The following is a 19,027-nucleotide window of genomic DNA, read 5'->3' on the forward strand; positions in this document are numbered from 1 at the left end:
CGAATTTCTCCTTTAAATGTATTAACAAACTGGGTGTTATCAGTTGGGGGCATATCCCTACAGTCTGGCACTGTTTTCTCTGATTGGATAGTGTCAAACAGAGTAAAGACACGCCCCCTAATGGTAACAGTCAGTTAGTTATAAAGTCATACATTACTAGTAGGAATAACAGGGGAACGGCACATGGCAGAGATATAAGAGTAGATGTTCCAAGATTCATATTTCATGGGTATTGCAGGTATTTGCTAAAATGGACAGGTCAGGAGTAATGACAGGTCCACTTTAATGGACGGACATGCAATAGTCTACTGCATAAAAGTTCAGAAACGTAGTCACTAGTAAATTATGTTTGATCTGTTAAAGTCAAGGGGTGCCATATAAATTGGCACCTTTGTACTGGTAACATTATAAGAACCATTACCAAGTGCTATACCGGCAGCATGTATGAGCAGATTCTAGTAAACCAATTGTATCCTCTCTAGGCAAACAACAGGACCTTGCAGGAGAAGATCTTGCAGGTGAATAACCTGGTGGAAGCTTTCGGAAATGCATGCACTATCATTAATGAAAATTCAAGTCGCTTTGGGAAATACTTAGAAATGAAATTCACCAACAATGGAACAGTTGTAGGAGCCCAGATTTCTGAATACCTTTTGGAAAAATCCAGAGTTGTCCACCAGGCCATGTAAGTTCATAGTTATAGAAAAGCCTGATGTAGTATTACAACACGCTGGATAATGGCGGACCACTACAGGCATACTGCCCCAATTAGGGTAAGGGCCCTATTACATGGACTGATGAATCTCTGTATGCGAGCGCTGATCTCCTAGATCGGCAATCAGTTACTGAGCCCATAAACTGCCCAATAATGGGGCAGCAAGGGCCGTGCCGTGATTCGGAGGAGGATCGCGGCACAGATCCTCCAGCAGTGCAGCCTCCCCAGCAGCAGAGATGACAGAAGCGCATAATCAGCGGGACCGTCCGTGCCGCGATCTGCACTAGGACATGTCCAATTTTGGGGGTCGCACCATGGATTGTATGTATGGCTGCATTCACTTTAATGGTCTCTGAAATTGTCTGTGGTGACGGAACTGCCTGCATTTTTTTGCGACAGTCCTTTTTTATTATGCAAAGTGTGAGCTGCAAAGAAATGACACAGACACGCAGTAATAATCAGGAGTCATTATTAGAATGTTCCAATTAAGGGATTACCGGAGATAATCATTGATCCATGTGTTTGTCCATAGAAATATCCAACAAGGAAGACATGTGGACTAGGCATTTGTGATAATCTCACGGTAACTCTTTATAGTGCATAAGCTACGGACTATGTGCCGCTCAGCTTGATGTGTAATGACACCCATGAGACTACAGAACTGGAAGGTCATAAATATCTACAAGCTACCACCATGCTTCTATATATCTGGCTCTAAACAGCCACATCTTGTCACTATCAAATGTAGACGTAACCTTGAGTGGTGCCGAGCTGACAATAACCTGTTCATTCATCCCCTCAGGCTATATTTTTGATCCTCATTGTATCGTGTTGACAGGAGCTGAAATTACAAATAGCCTCATAGGGAATTTTTCTGATGACCACAGTTTCTGATGACCACAGTACTATCCCACCCAAGGAGACTTTGTCATCAGAATAATCGTGGAGTCAGCAAACAAACAAACAAAAAAAAAACAACAACAAAGTTTGACATGTCAAAGACACATGCAGTGGTGTAGCTAGCATGGAGGCAGACCACGCAACTGCTACAGGGATAGATATATCCATACACATTCCCTTTAAAAACTCACATTTTCACTTTTTTTTTTAAATGTTTTGCTCTCTTCAGAGGAGAAAAAAATTTCCACATTTTCTATTACATTTACGCCGGATTGTCGGAGAAGAAGAAACTCGCACATTATAAATTGCCAGAAAACAAGCCTCCCAGGTAATGCCATAGATTAGACGTGTTCCCCAGCGATGTGATTTCTATTCCGCTCTCATTGAAGCGCTGATCATTTATCTCTCCATTTGCAGATACCTACAGAACGAGCACATTAAGATGGTACAAGACTTTATGAACAACGCCTTCTATAAAACCCAGTTTGACTTAATTGAACAATGTTTCAAAGTAATCGGTTTTACAATGGAGGTGAGTGATTGCATCTCTTGTGTCCATTGTATTGTATTGTATTGTTCATAGTCATACTGTATTCCCAAGACTAGCGACGCTTGGGTGAGTTGCGTTTGTGTTTTTACACTTTAAGGACATTGTAATGATTGTTCAATATACAATGTGTTTGAACCAGGAAAAAGTATATGTTTCCTTCCATTGTGACGGCTTGAATTGCCACATACTTGTTACAATGAATAATTTATACATTTCAAACAAAAGTTAGGATGGTTTCCCATGGTGTCTTCGTCCCATGTGTCTGGAGAGCCCCTGCATAAGTCAGGGTATATGCACACTGAGCAGTTCTCACAGAATTTTGAGCAGATTCCGCATCAAAATGCGCACGGGATCCGATTAAATCCAGTGAAAAATTAGTAACCTTGGCTCCCATAGGTTTCTGTTGGCTTTCCGCGCATTAGTGCACATGGCAGAATTTTCCACCTGGAAATTCCATTGTGGATCTGCGTTTCGCCAGGGCGGATTCCGCTAAAGGAATCCTAAAGAAGTCAATGGGGCTTGAATTCTACTTTAATTTCACTCGCATTCCACTCAAATTCTGCTCTAATTCTGCTAGAGATGAATAGGCGGGGAATTTCAATCAGAAAACTTCTTCAATTCCTTGCAAAATTTGCATGAATTCCATAGTGCGCACATACCCTTAGAGGCTTGTAACATGTCCCAATGTATAGGCTTTTAGGGGGAGATTTATCAAACATAGTGTAAAGTGAAACTGGCTCAGTTGCCCCTAGCAACCAATCAGATTCCACCTTTCATTCCTCATAGACTCTTTGGAAAATGAAAGGTGGAATCTGATTGGTTGCCGGGGGCAACTGAGCCAGTTTCACTTTACACCATGTTTGATAAATCTTCCCCCTAGTGTTTTACTGTATGTTGCCCTCTCCCAGAAGGGAGGCCCTGGAGAAGCTCTGATGATGTCATAATCCATATATGGACAGAGGAGACTGGGTGGTTTAGCTTTGCACTGAGCTTTCCTCCTCCTCCTGAGTTCTCTGCATAGTGCCGACATTGCTGACAGATTATTATTATTATTATTATTATTATTATTATTTATTTATAGAGCGCACTTAATTCCAGAGCGCTATACAGGTAACAGGGGTAACAAACAAGAACATTACAAGATCAAAACACATTACATGAAGGCAGATGGCAGACTGATACATGGGGAAGAGGACCCTGCCCACCAGGGCTTACAATCTATAAGACAGATACCCAATATACATTCTGAGGCTATGTTCACACAGCGTAAAAGTACAAGTGCAAAGTGCAATCGGCAACTACGCTGCATGTTCTTCTATGGGATCCCGGCACACATAGTATATGCTCCAGCCAGGACCCCTCACGGCGCTGCAAAGAACTAACATGTCAGTTTTCTGCGGCCACTATTCAGTGAAACCAAGTGCACACTATGAAGCGGCCGAAGCCGCTCAGTTCATAGCCTGCTATGGGTTCTGGTGCGCCCACATCAGAACTCTGCGACAGGAAAGATCCTCTGTGGCAGGAAAAGAAGAAGAACAGAACTGTTTGCTGTTTGCTTTTCTGTTCTTACCACGAATAGAACAGCGCGGTACCGTGGTCCTTTTTTTGAGGCGCAGTCCATTTCCCACGCATGGTGCCAGTATATTACTGAGCACCGACCCGGTGAGGGGAGTAGTTTCCTCCCACTGGGAGCAGACTGGCCCACCTCCTGTGCTTCAGCACGGGTCAGTGCTTGGCAATAGAACAACGTTGTGTGCGGGAACTGGGCTGCGGTTCAAAAAATGGAACGCGGCATCGGCATCCCTATACCGATGCTGTTCTATTCATGGTAAAATAAGAAAAGCGATGTACCACTGGTACATTCGCTTTGAAGGGGTTGCCATACCAATAAATATTATATTTATTGTATATGTCATAAAAAGGGATTGTTATTTACAAGCGGTTAAATTGAGTCATGACATTTACTTCCATAGTATGGCACCACCTGGTGTTCGGCGTATATATCGATGTACATGTCCACCAGATGAGCTGAAACTGGAGGACACACATGCTCAGTCCCTTTCCGCACAGCCGGGTCTCCCTATAGTAATCTTCTGGCCACTGATGAGCAACCGATGCAAATAGCTTTCTGTACTGTTTATCAGGGAAAGATCAGTCTCTGAAATACATGGCAGAAAAGCTTCTTTAGGCCATGTTCACACGGCGTATTGTACCGGCTGCTCCGTGACCCGGCTGGGTCACGGAGCGGCTGGTCTCTGCATTTGTTTATTATCTGCATTGAGGAACTAGCTTACATGTGTCCCCTTTACTTAAAGGAACTGGGAAGTGTGTACAGTATCCTTGCTGCCATTTTGAATGTGGGAAATATAAACTTCACATCCGTGGCATCAGAACATCAGATCGATAAAAGCAACATCTCCAACCCATCAGTGCTGGAAAACTGTAAGATTCCATCATGTTCAGCCTATATCACTGCAAACCAAAGAAATACTCTGTATTTGTGATACTGTGCATTGGTCTGTATACATACATCTTCATATTCATCCTCCCATTAGCATGGACTGTTTCAATTTATAAACCTCGATAAAGATCCGTTCAGTCAAAATGTCACATTGTAATGGGGGAATAAATAAGAATATCTAAATATATTTGCATATCATGGCATTTTTTTCTTGATCTTCTCCACTGCAAGATCAAGATCCTAAAGTGGTCTCCTGTTATAATACACTATGGAGAAGATTTATCAAACATGGTGTAAAGTGAAACTGGCTCAGTCGCCCCTAGCAACCAATCAGATTCCACCTTTCATTCCTCACAGACTCTTTGGAAAATGTAAGGTGGAATCTGATTGGTTGCTAGGGGCAACTGAGCCAGTTTCACTTTACACCATGTTTGATAAATCTCCCCCTATGTCTAATGCTCAACACATTCCACCTCTTTTCTGAAGATCATCTACTTATCACAGTGCGGCTTTTATTTCTTATTCTGCTCCAAAAAGAGGAAGTGGTGTATTCTTTCCAGCCTGGTGCTCTCTGCTGCCACCTCTGTCCCTGAAAGGAACTGTCCAGCAGAGGTGTAATTAGAAATTGCTGGGCCCCACAGCACCCCCACCCGAAATATGGTGCCGTTTAATAGAACCCTTATCCACATATAAAAGACATTTTCTTGTGCATAATAACATTGTATACGTAAATACATTAGTCAATCAGCTACTAAATAAATCAAATATTGTGACCATATATATTACCGCCATACTTTTTCTAACCAAATCCTAGACACGAAGAACAATGATATCAGTATATAGTACCACCATACTGTTACTGACCAAATAAGTATACTAAGGGTGGTATTACACGGAGCGATTATCGTTCAAAAAATCGTTAAACTGTTCGGATTTGAACGATAATCGTTTCATGTAATAGCAGGCAAAGATTAAACGACCAACGAGAACTTGTTGATCGTTTAATGGGATCCAGACCTATTTTTATCGTTTGATCGTTCGCACATCGTTCGCACATCGTTCGGTGGAATAACAATTCGCAGCTGAAACGTACGCAAACGACCGCAAGAACGATCATAAGTAACGATCATCGTTCCGTGTAATTGGGCGTACGATTTCGGTTCGTTTGCCTTAGCGGTCGTTTAAGATCGTTAATCGTTAGTCGTCGAAAGATTGCTTGGTGTAATAGTACCCTTAGACTATTAATACCAAAAGAAAGACAAAGAGATAAATATTACCACAATATGATTACTTATATCACCGCATATTGACTAACGCCACCATTATACCATTATGCCACAAATATCACCTCATACAGTGCAGTTACATCCAGTGACTCATAGGAGACATCTTCTTTGAGTAAATCTCAGGGGTCTTCTAGTCTCATTGGAGTCAATCACTTTTCCTTTTCTTTTCCATTATGAGGTCATCTGTCAGACAAACATTTTAGACTCCTCCGTCATGCAACATCGTCATCCTCCACCCCACATATAGTAATTAGGCCTCTTTGTCTCCATATAGTAGTTAGGCCCCTCTCTTCCAAGGATAGTAGTTAAAGTGACACTGTCACCCCCTTTTGCATTCTGACATCTCTACACAAGTGTAAAGGGTAAATTTAGCAGTTTTCATACCTCATTTTATATCATACATCATGGTGCTTGTTCAAGTAAAAAGTGATCTTTTATGAAATGCAGATTGTGTCAAGTGGGCGGGACCTCGCCCCCTTGGAAGCCATTGGTGGGCCGACCTAGAGGGGGTGGGGCCTAGACCTTTAGGCCAGCCTGTTCCAATGGCTGGTGAGGGGGGCGGTGCCAACAGTGGCGTTGTGGGCGGGGCTAAGTGGTGCTGTTGCCGCGAGGATAAGCTGATAAAAGATGACTTTTTACTTGAACAAGCACCATGACGTATGATATAAAATAAGGTATGAAAACCACTAAATTTACCCTTTACACCTGTGTAGAGATGTCAGAATGCAAAAAGGGGGTGACAGTGTCACTTTAAGCCTCTCTGTGCATCTATAAATTTACAGCTATGTCTCTCTGTACAGGTAGTGTCCCCCATGTACCCAATCCCCACCCTTTCCCTGCCAGTCTGCCTAATTGCTTGCTGTAGATACCCCCCTCCCCCGGATTTAACTGCAAGTGCTTGTCAGGAGCACTTGCAGTTAAAGAGACATTTGCAGCACCCGGGAGGCTCGCTCAACTACTCGTTGATGCAAATGATGCAGGCTAAGGAGGCCATAAAAACCTTTCCTGCTCTGGACAGTTCCTGACATGGACAGATGTGGCAGCAGAGAGCGCTGTGTCAGAATGGAAAGAATACACCACTTCCTGCAGGGCATACAGCAGCTGATAAGTAACAGAAGACCCATTTTAAGATGGAAGCCATCACTATAGTCTGAATGGGGCCTAAATGCTTACTTTTAACTTCTATTTTAGTAAATATTTTGAAGGCAGTTGCTGTTTTTATCCTCTAGCTCCTTTTATAACCGACTGCTTTGAAAGAGACATAAAACAGAAGAAAATACTTTTTTTTTTTCTATTTGAAGACTTGGCAAAGACTTTTTAGCAAACTTAGTGAAAAATATAAAATATGCCATAAACAACAGCTGTGCTCCAGCTCCGGAGGTTTAAGTCCCATTAGCATAAAGGATTGTGATGGTGCATTTTGAGTGATCAGCTAAAAATGTCTCTGCACATCATGATATAACAGCCTATAGCCTATCGTGTACGTACACGGCAAGTCTCAGCACAAATAGCTTCTAGGCAGAGCCCAGCCTATGTAAAGGGTTCCATCATTACTCATTTGACATGATTAGGTTAATTTTTCATAAGCTATTTAAGATCTTTTGATTGATTGGTCCTGTAACTGCATAGTAAATGGTTGGAAACATTCAGGAAATATTGGTTTTATGGGAAAAAAAATCCTCCTGTAAGATTCATATAGAATGATTCCATGTTATGGCTATGTTCCCGCTATGTCTTTTTTGCCCATTTCATGGCTGTCTTTTAGGACGGTTGTAATTGTGAGTTCAAATAACGTCTGTTATTGTGGAAATAATGGCTGTTAGGCCGCATTCACACTGAGCAAAACTAGCGGAATTGCCGTCAGCCTCCCTCTCATAATGGGAGTCTATGGGAGGCGCCTCTCATAGACTCACATTATGAGAGGGAGGCTAACGGCATTCCGTGGCGGACAATTCTTGCTTACTTGGCTTAAAAATTATGTCAGTCCTAAAAGACGGCTGTAAAACGGCCCAAGGCTATGTGTCCACTACGGGAACGGCCCATTGTTTATCGGGGAAAGGTGGCCATCTGTTGATAATAACAGCCAAAAATATTGATCATAATCATTATTTGCAGCCGTCTTTATGAATAGATAGCCTCCTTTGCCCGATAAAATCCCATAGTGGAAAAGACATAGTGGGAACATAGCCTATAAGCAAAGTATTCAATATTGTAACTAGGATTTAGACTGATTCCCATCTGATAAGTAACCCATGATAGGGGTACATGGTTGAGCATAGACAGAGTGGTATGGTGGTGTACTGTATATGTATAGCGTTGTCACCCATTTGGGCTCAATGGTTCAATAGCCCGCTAGTGACTGTGTGAAAACCATAGTAAATCCAGCCCAGCAGTTCTCTAGTAACACAATGAATTCTTCTATAGGCTATGTTCCCACTACAGGACTTTTACGTGAAATTACAGCGGCAAATAATGATCGTGACCGTACCCATATTCTGAACCTAGCCTTATGTTACTTCTTTAATATTCGAGATAGAACATGTGAAGCATGCTACTACTTAAAAGCTAGTACCTAAAAAACCAAGGGTAATTTGCCAAAATGACTACTATCTGTCGCTGTTGTCTTAAAGGAGACTACCCCTACCCTTGCCTATATGCTGTCCTTTACGAGCTTATAGAAATCATAAAGGGGGGGGGGGGTTTCTCCAACTCAAGAAATTTCTTTATGAGCTAGAACAGGGATGGGGAACCCTTTAGGTGAAGGTCCCCATCACTGATCTGGAAGATTAATCTGGTCTAAAGGCAAAGGAAGTTGGTAAAATGGAGGTGTGTTCAGCATATGGTGGGGAGTATGTCCCACGTATTCCTCCAATAGAAGGCTGGGACATTCTATAGCCATACAATGGGATACATTAAAGTGGACTCCCACCAGTTTTTCTTTACTATATACCTTTGTAAAGAATAGCTTGGTCTACCAGTTGATATTGCTTGATGTCTTACTATTACAAATGGTGCCCAGCAGGCTGGTCCATAACACGAAAACACTTGGCCATGGCGTATATCCTAAATGACAATCTTAGGCATAGTTTTCTAAAATATAATTCTGTAAATATGACTTTGTATCTTGTCTCTTAGCTGCCTCCTTACTCTGTATACAACCTGATGAACTGCAGGATGCACTCACCTCTCATTGTGTGGTCACACGTGGAGAAACCATCATTCGGCAGAACACTGTGGAGAAGGCAGCCGACGTCAGAGATGCCATGTCCAAAGCGTTGTATGGGAGACTCTTTAGCTGGATTGTAAACCGAATTAACGCTTTGCTGAAACCAAGTAGTGAATTAAGGTGAGACCATTGTTGTTATACTGTATGTTCTAGTTTCACATTATATGGTGGGATCCCGAACTGTGAATATGCATTCCTAGGTGTCAGGAGAATTGAGCCTTCGAAAGTTGGGTAGCTGGGTTCCATGAATGATTGTTGGATCGTTAAAGTGGGCTGTCATTGGCACATCCCTATTACATAGGGAGATGTGAGGCCAATCATCTTTTAGGGGGTCAAAATGGCCTAATCACCTAATGATGGCAAAAATGACCCAATCACTCAATGAACGAGTGTTCGGCAGGTATGCTATAGTTGGGCGTTACCCTCCTTAGACTCTTCCACATATGGGCTTGTATAAAAGCCTTTAGTCTCATAGGGGTGCAGTCCAACTACCAAGCTTTAACCAAAGACTTTATCCACAAGTCTGTTGCCTGATGCTAAAGCGAGGTTTCTACGATTTGCTGGAAGGAACATAGACTTGCATTGCGAGCACTGTTAGCGAATCCACTTTAGCTGCCCACTATGGACATTTTGTCAAAGGTACCTGGAAATTTACAACTATATCCTGCTGCCCAGAAATTGATAGAGCTGTGCTTTACACTGCTGCTCTTCTGTTCATTTGTACAAGTCTATTTACCCACAATGTGTGAGAGTAACCATCAAGCTTCAAGAAAGACTGAACCCATTATGTTTATGTTCCACTTAAAGGTCAAGTCATGCCCTATCCACAGTATCAATTGAAGAGGGAATAATTAAAGCGGTTGTGTCGGTAACAAAACAAGGTCTATACTGAGGCATTATGTTAAATGGAACATATTTTAAATGTACAAGCATTTCTTAAAATGTATCGTTTGGGAGTTATAGACTCACTAATGCCCCATGTGCTGCTTTGTTTATTATCCTGTTGCCCTGGTTAAGGCTCGCCAAGCATCCATGAAGTTGTGTGCACATGCTCAGTTCAATCCCAGTCACCTGATCTGTCTCTTTAGTACTGTAAGTTGGTTTTTACTTCAAATGCAACAAGGGGAATTGTGGGAAAGTGTCTGCACTTCTGGGCTCCATTCTTACTACAGAATATTACGTGCGCAAACCCTCCGCGTGGACTCGGCACTAAATACTGCCTTCTATCACTTTGAACGGGAGGGCTCGCACACTTCATGTCAATTCTTTGAGTGGAGAGACACAAAGAGCGGAGGCGCGCAAGCCCTCCTGTTTAAAGAGATTGAAGGCAGTATTGGGCACCGAGTCTGCGCAGGGGGGTTCCGCACAGAATCTCGGCGCTGATTCCGTAATGTTAATGGGGCTTTGCACAGCAACATCAGGGTCACAGCTGAGAGAGGAAACCAGGAAGTAAATAGATCCATTGGGGGGCGGAACAGTAAAGTTACCTTACTAAAAACATCACATTTTTTTCTCCTTTACATAAATGTATGTGGTACACATCTGATTATACCTTCTTTGCTTCATGACGCCACTCCTTTAAGAGAATGCAGGGGGGTCCATCTACTGAGGCCCCCCTACAATCTTGAATGCAGAGACTTTGAAATCCCTGCAGGATGGAGCTGAAGTCTGCACATACGCCACCGCTCCATTCATTCTTTATGAAGGCTCTGGAGAAAAATGCAGCTTCGATAGCTCCATAGAGAATGAATGGAGCAGCAGCACACATGCACATCACGCTACTGGGATTTTGGGATCCCCGTACTTGAGATAGTGGAGACCCCATCTGTTGGAGCCCCAGCAATCTCTTGATTTTGCCTTATCACATGGATACTGTGGATAGGGTGTAACTTGTCCGCATGGGAATTACCCCTTTAATGGAAACCTGCCCTCACTTTCATGCTTCCCTGTAACACAAGTCATCAGGAGGGTCCCCGGAAGGCCTCATCCACCCCCCGCTAGTCCACACCTCTCACATACCCATCCTCTCATCTTACTTTTGTCGCTCCGGCTCAATTTTCAAACCCGATTAAGATCGTTTCATGAATGATCCAAACATAATACATGAAACGTGTTCAATTTAAAAGATTAATCCTACAAATAGAGGATAGCCATGGACGGAATACAATTATACAGACGTGTTTGATCTTTCAGTGAGGAGGAAGCCGGCTACAGTATCGGGATTCTTGATATCTTTGGCTTTGAGAATTTCAAAAAGAATTCCTTTGAACAACTGTGCATTAACATTGCGAATGAACAAATACAATTCTACTTCAACCAACATATATTTGCATGGGAACAGGTAAGGAGATTTTATGGAAATGCATCATTTATGCATTAACCCATTAGCACATTTTTTTAGACTAGCCCAGACGTATGTTTTTGGGAATGTCCTGTTGTGTTTTGTTTTTCTTTTGTTTTTTTAATTATTATAATGTTTAGCTTAAATTAATGTCACCTTCAAAATGGTGACTGAGCATCTGGCACTGTGAAATGCATTGCAATAAAAACTTTGTATTGACTACAGTGCTGGCAGTTCAATGACCCTTTCAAGGCGACTTTGTACCCCCCCCCCCCCCAACCACTTGCAGCCCTGTGTCAAATTGGCGTGGCCTAGAGTGTCTGTGCCCTAGGCCTGCGACACCCCTTCATCCCTCCTCTCCACCCTCTTTACCATTAGGGATGCCCCTAATCATCACTTGTCTGAACAGTGCACATGTGCTGGATCATTAAGGCACATGTGCAGTGTTCAGACAAGTGATGAATAGGAGAAATCCTGGGGGAATTCCTTATGATGAAGAGGGTGGGGAGGGGGAAAATAGGAGTGTCACAGGAATAGGGGACAGACACTCTAGGCCACGCCAATTTGACATAGGGCTGCAAGATTAAAAGTTGTTTTTTTAGGACAATAACTGCATCCCCTGCCGAACGGACCCCAGGACAGATCTTGGATTAAAATCAACTATTAAAAGTACAGATGGTTGGGGGGGGGGGGGGGCAGATTGTGGGTCCAGAGTTGCTTTAAGGATGACAGATTTGCTTTAAACAGATACACTGTATAGTATCATGACACTGTTTTCAGGTAATATATGGGGTCATAATACATATAACATTAAGATTTTTATCTAAATAACATAGAAAAGGCTCTGTTCACATCGTCTCCGTTACACACTCCATAAGTTTTGATGGGAAGAATACATGAAAAGCATCCAAACTAGTTAAAAGTAAAGCACTGCTGTTTACTTGTTCTCTAGATGTATAAAAAAAATAACTCTCCAACCATTTACAGCCTTCCAGTGTCCCCTGGAGATGGTTGGAGGTCAAAAACAACTTCTATTGACATTAATGGGGGTTAGGCAAATGGTGGAGCCCAGTAAACTGGAGTTCTTTTTGTATCTTTCCGAGTTACTTAAACCACACAGCTCCTGCTGCTATGTCATAGTCCCTTTCTGTTCCAATATATAAGCCTTTGTGTTAATATGTAAATGAGGATCAAGTGTCCAGGGGGCGTTCCCCAGCACAGCAAGATTCCAGATACGTCTAGCCATGTTTTCTGCCTCTGTGCAAGATCGCACCCACATATCCTATTCGACAGACGGCATCTAACGGCCATATTACACGGCACAATTAAGAGGAAGAAGCACACGCTAACCTGTCAAGTCAGCACTCGCTTCCTTCTCGTTCTCTGCTCTCTGTCTGTGTGCATGGAGGTGCAGGAGGGGCTGCCCAGAGCATGAGTGGGTGCCCGAAGCGACTGGCTGCAAACTGTTGCTGTCGAGATCGTTTACATTCAACATGCTGAAAAACAACGATCAGCCAACATGCATGTCGGCTGATCGTTACCTTTCTAGCATGACCTAATAAACCAAACGGTTATTGGCCAGAACAGCCAATAATCGGCCAAATGCGGCCGCTATTCGCTTGGCGTAATAGGGCCCCTAATCAGAAGCTAATAGTCTGGACTTACCTGGGCTCCTGCCATGCTTAGGAACACCCCCTGGGCTTTTGGGTTTTGCTTACATAATAACAAAAAGGCTTCCATCTCTGAAATGGACTAATAAGTCATAAGGGTATGCCGGGAATAATGAGGACTGGCCTTATCTAGCCATGGGCTTATATACACCCCTGTTTACTGCTAACAAGTCCACTTTAATAAGATAAAAAAAAGATCCTTCATGAATCCAGCAGAAACAGAGGTCAGATGCAGATGTGAACAGAGCCGTACGGTATTATTCACCCAATTGTTTTCAATAAAAAGAATGAAATGAATCCCAACCAGGATTAATCAGGATATTTATACCACAATTATACAATTCAAGCCCAGAACAGATTGTATTGTTTTAAGCACCAACAGCTTGCAAATGGGCTCCAGAAGCTCGGACATGAACAATTTCATACCTAATGTACTGTGAAACCTCCTATCTCCCATGTACAGTATGTGGACAAATACGGCGCTGGATGCCACCGCTCTATGTGTGCACAGTAAGAGAATTTACAATGCAAATCCCCATTTAGGAATTTGCATTTCTAATGCAGGAAGCTACTGTATATGTAATTGACGTGACCTTTGGATTCGCTCTCCATAGGTCGATTAGAGGAATAGGTTTGCTCTGCGTACATGCAAATTGATGGATGAATCACTGATGTAATCATCTTTCAGCTCGACAAATAATCACTTTGCAAATTAATAATTGTAATTTTTACTATAATTATTTGTAGTGTATTTTGTTAGTGTTGGGAAGATAGGGGTTTGTAGGAGCCTACAAAGCAAATTAGAATAGTTGCTAATTTTACGTCCCGGTACATGGAGTATATGGAGGACCCTTAGGGCTCTATTACATGTAGCCATAATCGGCTGAATCAGGCCGATTCGGCCAATTATCATTCCATGTAACAGAGACATCGACTAGCCAATGACAACGATCATCGGCTGATCGTGTCTTTAGGTCACCATGGTATCACCATGTATCATCACTCAAGATGAATGGTATTACACGTAACGATTATTGTTCGAAAAATCGTTCGGATTTGAACGATAATCGTTTCGTGTAATAGCAGACAACGATTAAACGACCAGCGAGAAATCGTTAGTCGTTTAATAGAATTTGGACCTTTTTTTATCGTTGATCGTTTGCAAATCGTTCGCATATAATAGGACGTCGTATGGTCATTCGCAGTAGTTGCGAACGCAGTGGCGACGACAGGACGAACACAATAACGATCATAGGTAACAATCATCGTTCCATGTAATTGGGTGAACGATTTCAGGTCGTTCGTTAAAGCAGTCATTTGAGTTCGTTTATCGTTGATCGTCAAAAAATCGCTTCGTGTAATAGTACCCTTCGTCAGGCTCTCATAGCAACCCAAAAAATACGTTGTAAATGGATTCTAGAACCAAACTGCAAATTGATTCTAGACAACAGATCAACTGGAAAACCCAGAAAACCCTGAAAGAAAGAGCACATCTGTAAAGTGTAACTACCATTTTAAAAAACTGACATGTCATAGTGTATATCGGTTGGGGTCCGGCTGCTGAGAACCCTGCTGATAGCTAGAACGAAGGGGCTGCCATGTGTGGGCACACGCTCTATGCCCCCTTATCTCTGCTTCAGGGAGCTGAATTCTACTGCTAATACGAGCCCTTCATTCTAGCTATCAGCAGGGTTCAAAACAGCCGGACCCCGACCAAAATACACTTCTGACATGTCGCTATGACGTGTCAGAAGTTTTTTAATTAGTAGTTAGACTTTAAGTAGATTCTAGAATCCATAACATTGGACATTGATCCCACTTCATGTAAGGTCTGGAACCAACTTGTAATTTCATTGGTTCTAAAATCTTTATAAAAATGTTTCCTTTTCCTGTTACGACTTTTACCCCAGTAACCCAAGCACCACACGGTTCTCAGTGGAGCATAGCGCACAATTGAGCACCCCGATGCTAAGAGCGATAGAGCATGCTCGCTCAACACAAGTTAAAATTTCTGATAAAGCAATATTTAAAGGGAATTAAATAAAACTTATTTCATAGTCATAAGGTAAAGGGGTATTCCAAGAAAAGTTAACTTGTCCCCTATTCACAGAACCCTCAGTTGATTTACGCATCTGCCCCCAGCTTCTGTGTTATGAATAGAGCCGCTGGCACGGCTTGAGACCCACAACTCTATTCATTCATATGGAGTAAGCCGGAAGAGCGATGTACTTGGCTCTCTCGTGTACCTCCATGGGAATGAATAGAGACGCGGGTCTTGTGCTGTACCAGCGGCTCTATTCATAACACAGAAGCCAGGGGCCAATACGGAGATCTCCGGGGGCTTCGGAGGTCAGACCCCCTGCGATTTCTTACTTGGCCCCTATTCTGTGGATAGGGGACAAGTAAAAATTTTCTTGGAATACCCCTTTAAAGATTGTGAGCTCCTTGTCATTGCATAGAAATCATGCCCTCTACCTCCTGTAATGGAAAGGAAAAATGTTAGGATGCCGGACACATGGTTCATTATATGGCTTTTGTCAAACTGGAGATCGCTGCAATAGTTTTAACTGGTGGACAGTTTAAAGTGGTCATAGCTATGTCAATGCACACAGGTTGTGGATACAATATGTAACAGTGGGATAACAGGATACGGTTCCTTTATGAAAGTCCAGGGTTTGGACTGGTTAATGATCCTCTACATGTGCAAGATAAGAAGGTTCTTATGGCCCTATTCCACGGGTCGTTTTAGAGGAGCAAACGAGCGCTATTAGCGCTCGTTTGCTCCTCGTTCGCCGCTCGCTGCCGCCGCTATTCAACGCGGCTGCAGCGAGCGGGTGAGTGCGGGAGGGGCGGCGGGGAGCTGCGGGGGGGCTGCCCGGGGGATCGCTGATCGTCCGGGCAGCCCGATAATCGTTCCGTGGAATAGGGCCTTTAGCCTGGAGACAACCTACGGGAGTCAGTCTTCACCCTGACAGCTAGGGAAGCAATGATGTACAATAAGTGACCAGACAGCCTTCCATTTTCTTTGCGCTATTGATGTGATTACTTTGGGCGAAAGGAAAATAAATAGAGATGAGCGAACCTGGAGCATGCTCGAGTCCATCCAAACCCGAACTTTCGGCATTTGATTAGCGGTGGCTGCTGAAGTTGGATAAAGCCCTAAGGCTATGTGGAAAACATGGATATAGTCATTGGCTGTATCCATGTTTTCCAGACAACCTTAGAGCTTTATCCAAGTTCAGCAGCCCCCGCTAATCAAATGCCAATTGTTTGGGTTCGGATCGACTCGAACCCGGTTCGCTCATCTCTAAAAATAAAGCTTGGTTGATGCCATTTTAATTGAAATTCCCCCGATTCTTGGTTACGTCTGGCGCCGTGAGCATGTCTAACCCAGGAGACGGCAGACCCCCAAGCTAATCCCTCTTACAATACATAATAAGTGACTAATAACCAGGTACCCATTCCAACCCTTTTAAACCAGAAAATACCCTTGATTTCCACACTGTCATCGCTTAGATGACTAACCTCATTCATTTACGTGCGTCTGCTTCTCTACTAATGAAAGAAGACATTAAACAAGCTGTGTACGCCGCTCGGATTATAATAGGAATTGTAATCAATTTTACGACCTGTCATATTGTTGTCTATGAAGCTATAAAACCAAGACTTATTCTTCTCCTAGATTGCTTGGTTCTTAGAGTTACATGATATTACGGAAATATTACATATACATTCATGTTATTATTTCTAAGAATGAATATTTAAATGAAGATGTGGATGCGAGAGTCATTGAGTATGAAGATAACCGTCCGCTACTGGACATGTTCCTGCAGAAACCGATGGGTCTGCTTTCTCTTCTCGATGAGGAAATTAAATTTCCTAGGGCAACCGATCAAACCCTTGTAGGTACGTAGTATCACAGTAATAGCATGTTAATGTAGTGTACATCAGATGTGTGGATATCAGCAATATGTATGCCAGATATAGTGAAACCTGGTAACTTGGTTGGAGAGCGTTTTGAAAGACAAGCCAACGATTTTATAAAATTGTCGGTAAACAAGCAAGATTTAGTGATACGAGAACCCTGTGCCCCATCCTGATACTGTACTAGGTGGAAATCCTTCTCATGTTAACCCACTGCTACCTGATGTACTGACAGTGATTGGACATCTTCAGGATCTCCTCTGGTGGCCGCGCGTGTCAGGGCTCTGTAGAACTATGGAGACCTCCTGTGGAAGCGAGCAGCTCAGCCTTATCTCCTCTCCTTGCTGCCGGAGGACTGAGTGTGAGTGTAGTTGCGGTGTCCTCCTACTTCAGTGCTCATGCAGCCTAGATCCTGCATGCACAGACATAACCCAAGCAGTGAGGGCTTGTCTGGACATGTCCCTCCACTTCTGTGCTACCATGTTGCTGCCATCTTGCATACACATGGCATGGGATGGTGTAGGCCCTCTACTTCCCTCTGACCCCTGAATTAACCCCTTCATCGATAGCTGCTCCAGGCAGCCGGCACTAGTAAGAGCAGGTACCAGCACCACAGGTTTGCAGCCACCTGGGGATTTGTGTGGGGAGAGGTAGTTAATTTATTAACCCCTTCTTTACTGATACAGTGTTCTTTATTGATCCAGAACACCTTACCCACCTCATTTTTGGGTTGTGGAATAAATAATCTGTGTTTTAATTATTTCTTATGTGAAAATCTGCTTTTATATATGAGTAATTTAGATAACAATTACGTTCCCGGAATGAATTATGCTCGTTATCCAAAGATTCGCTGTATATAATAATATTGTATATTCTACATATATCATAAAATCTATGAGATAGGGGGAAATACAGATTGCTGTATATGTAATATGTGCATTTAAATCCTAACCATAGTTGGAAAACCTTCCATTCCTTAGTTGCACCTTTGGGGAGTTAAGGAGTTTAGTTGTTATATAATACTTATTCTGTGCAAAAAGATGATCCCTGCTTAAAGAGGTCCAATGTATCAACACGGTTTTATAATACAAGTTCCTCTACTTCTGGTTTCCATGTTTAATCCTTGCCAAAATTGGATATAGCTTTCCTAAATTGTCTCACTAATGTTTATTCACCTGAATATAATTCACAGAAAAATTTGAAGACAACCTAAAGTCAAAGTATTTTTGGAGACCAAAGAGAGTAGACCTAACATTTGGAATTCACCATTATGCAGGAAAGGTAAAATGTCATAGCAATCCGTAACACTATGTGACTATTGAATGTGTAGTTTTTTAGCATTTCTTGTCTATGACTGTAAACATCTCTTGAGCAATACATTAACAAGGCTGCTTAAAGCAAATGTGCAGTACCAACAGGTACATCGCTGTAAGATTTTAACATCAATAGAGTGGTGCCGGCATGGGAATGCCGATGCTACGGTCCTTTTTTTCAATCGTGGCCCAGTTCCTGTGACCGGTGTTGGTCCATTCCCGTCACCGGCCCAGTCTGAAGCACTGGAAGCGAGCCGGCCTGCCCCCAGTGGGAGGAAACCCCCTTTCCTCTGTGACACGGCTCCATTAGAATCTCTACCAGCCGCCACCCACCTCAAACCTCCGGCATCATAAACTTCACCCCGTCATGTTCGGTCCCGGGGTGCAAGTTGTGGAAAGTCAGGAAGTTTGTCCGGGGGAGCAGAAGGCTTGTGCCATGTAAATGGATTTGAGGCTCTTAAATGGCTATTCTGGTCTATAACACATGGCCATTCCACAGAAAGGGGGCATAAGTATTTGATCACAGGTGGTTTCTGATCACTGAGACCTCCATTGGTTTCCCATCTGAATGGAGCAGCCAGTCAAGAATGCACGCTCCATTTATTGTTTACAGGATCTGTTGAAGATAATTGAGCCCAGTA

At 42.9% G+C, this 19,027-nt stretch overlaps 1 protein-coding gene across 4 annotated transcripts in view; it reads left to right on the forward strand.

The window, feature by feature from the left end:
- Positions 1-19,027, forward strand: part of MYO3A (myosin IIIA) — a 107,530-nt gene that overhangs the window by 47,070 nt on the left and 41,433 nt on the right. For all 4 annotated transcript variants that reach the window (XM_069959093.1, XM_069959094.1, XM_069959095.1 and 1 more), the window contains 8 exons: positions 483-685; positions 1,845-1,943; positions 2,033-2,147; positions 4,481-4,607; positions 9,048-9,258; positions 11,332-11,479; positions 16,902-17,055; positions 18,266-18,354. In XM_069959093.1, coding sequence (XP_069815194.1) covers positions 483-685; positions 1,845-1,943; positions 2,033-2,147; positions 4,481-4,607; positions 9,048-9,258; positions 11,332-11,479; positions 16,902-17,055; positions 18,266-18,354 — 1,146 coding nt within the window. The remainder of the gene's footprint in view (positions 1-482; positions 686-1,844; positions 1,944-2,032; positions 2,148-4,480; positions 4,608-9,047; positions 9,259-11,331; positions 11,480-16,901; positions 17,056-18,265; positions 18,355-19,027) is intronic.

Source organism: Dendropsophus ebraccatus, chromosome 2, assembly GCF_027789765.1.
Source record: "Dendropsophus ebraccatus isolate aDenEbr1 chromosome 2, aDenEbr1.pat, whole genome shotgun sequence".
Taxonomy (NCBI): domain Eukaryota; kingdom Metazoa; phylum Chordata; class Amphibia; order Anura; family Hylidae; genus Dendropsophus; species Dendropsophus ebraccatus.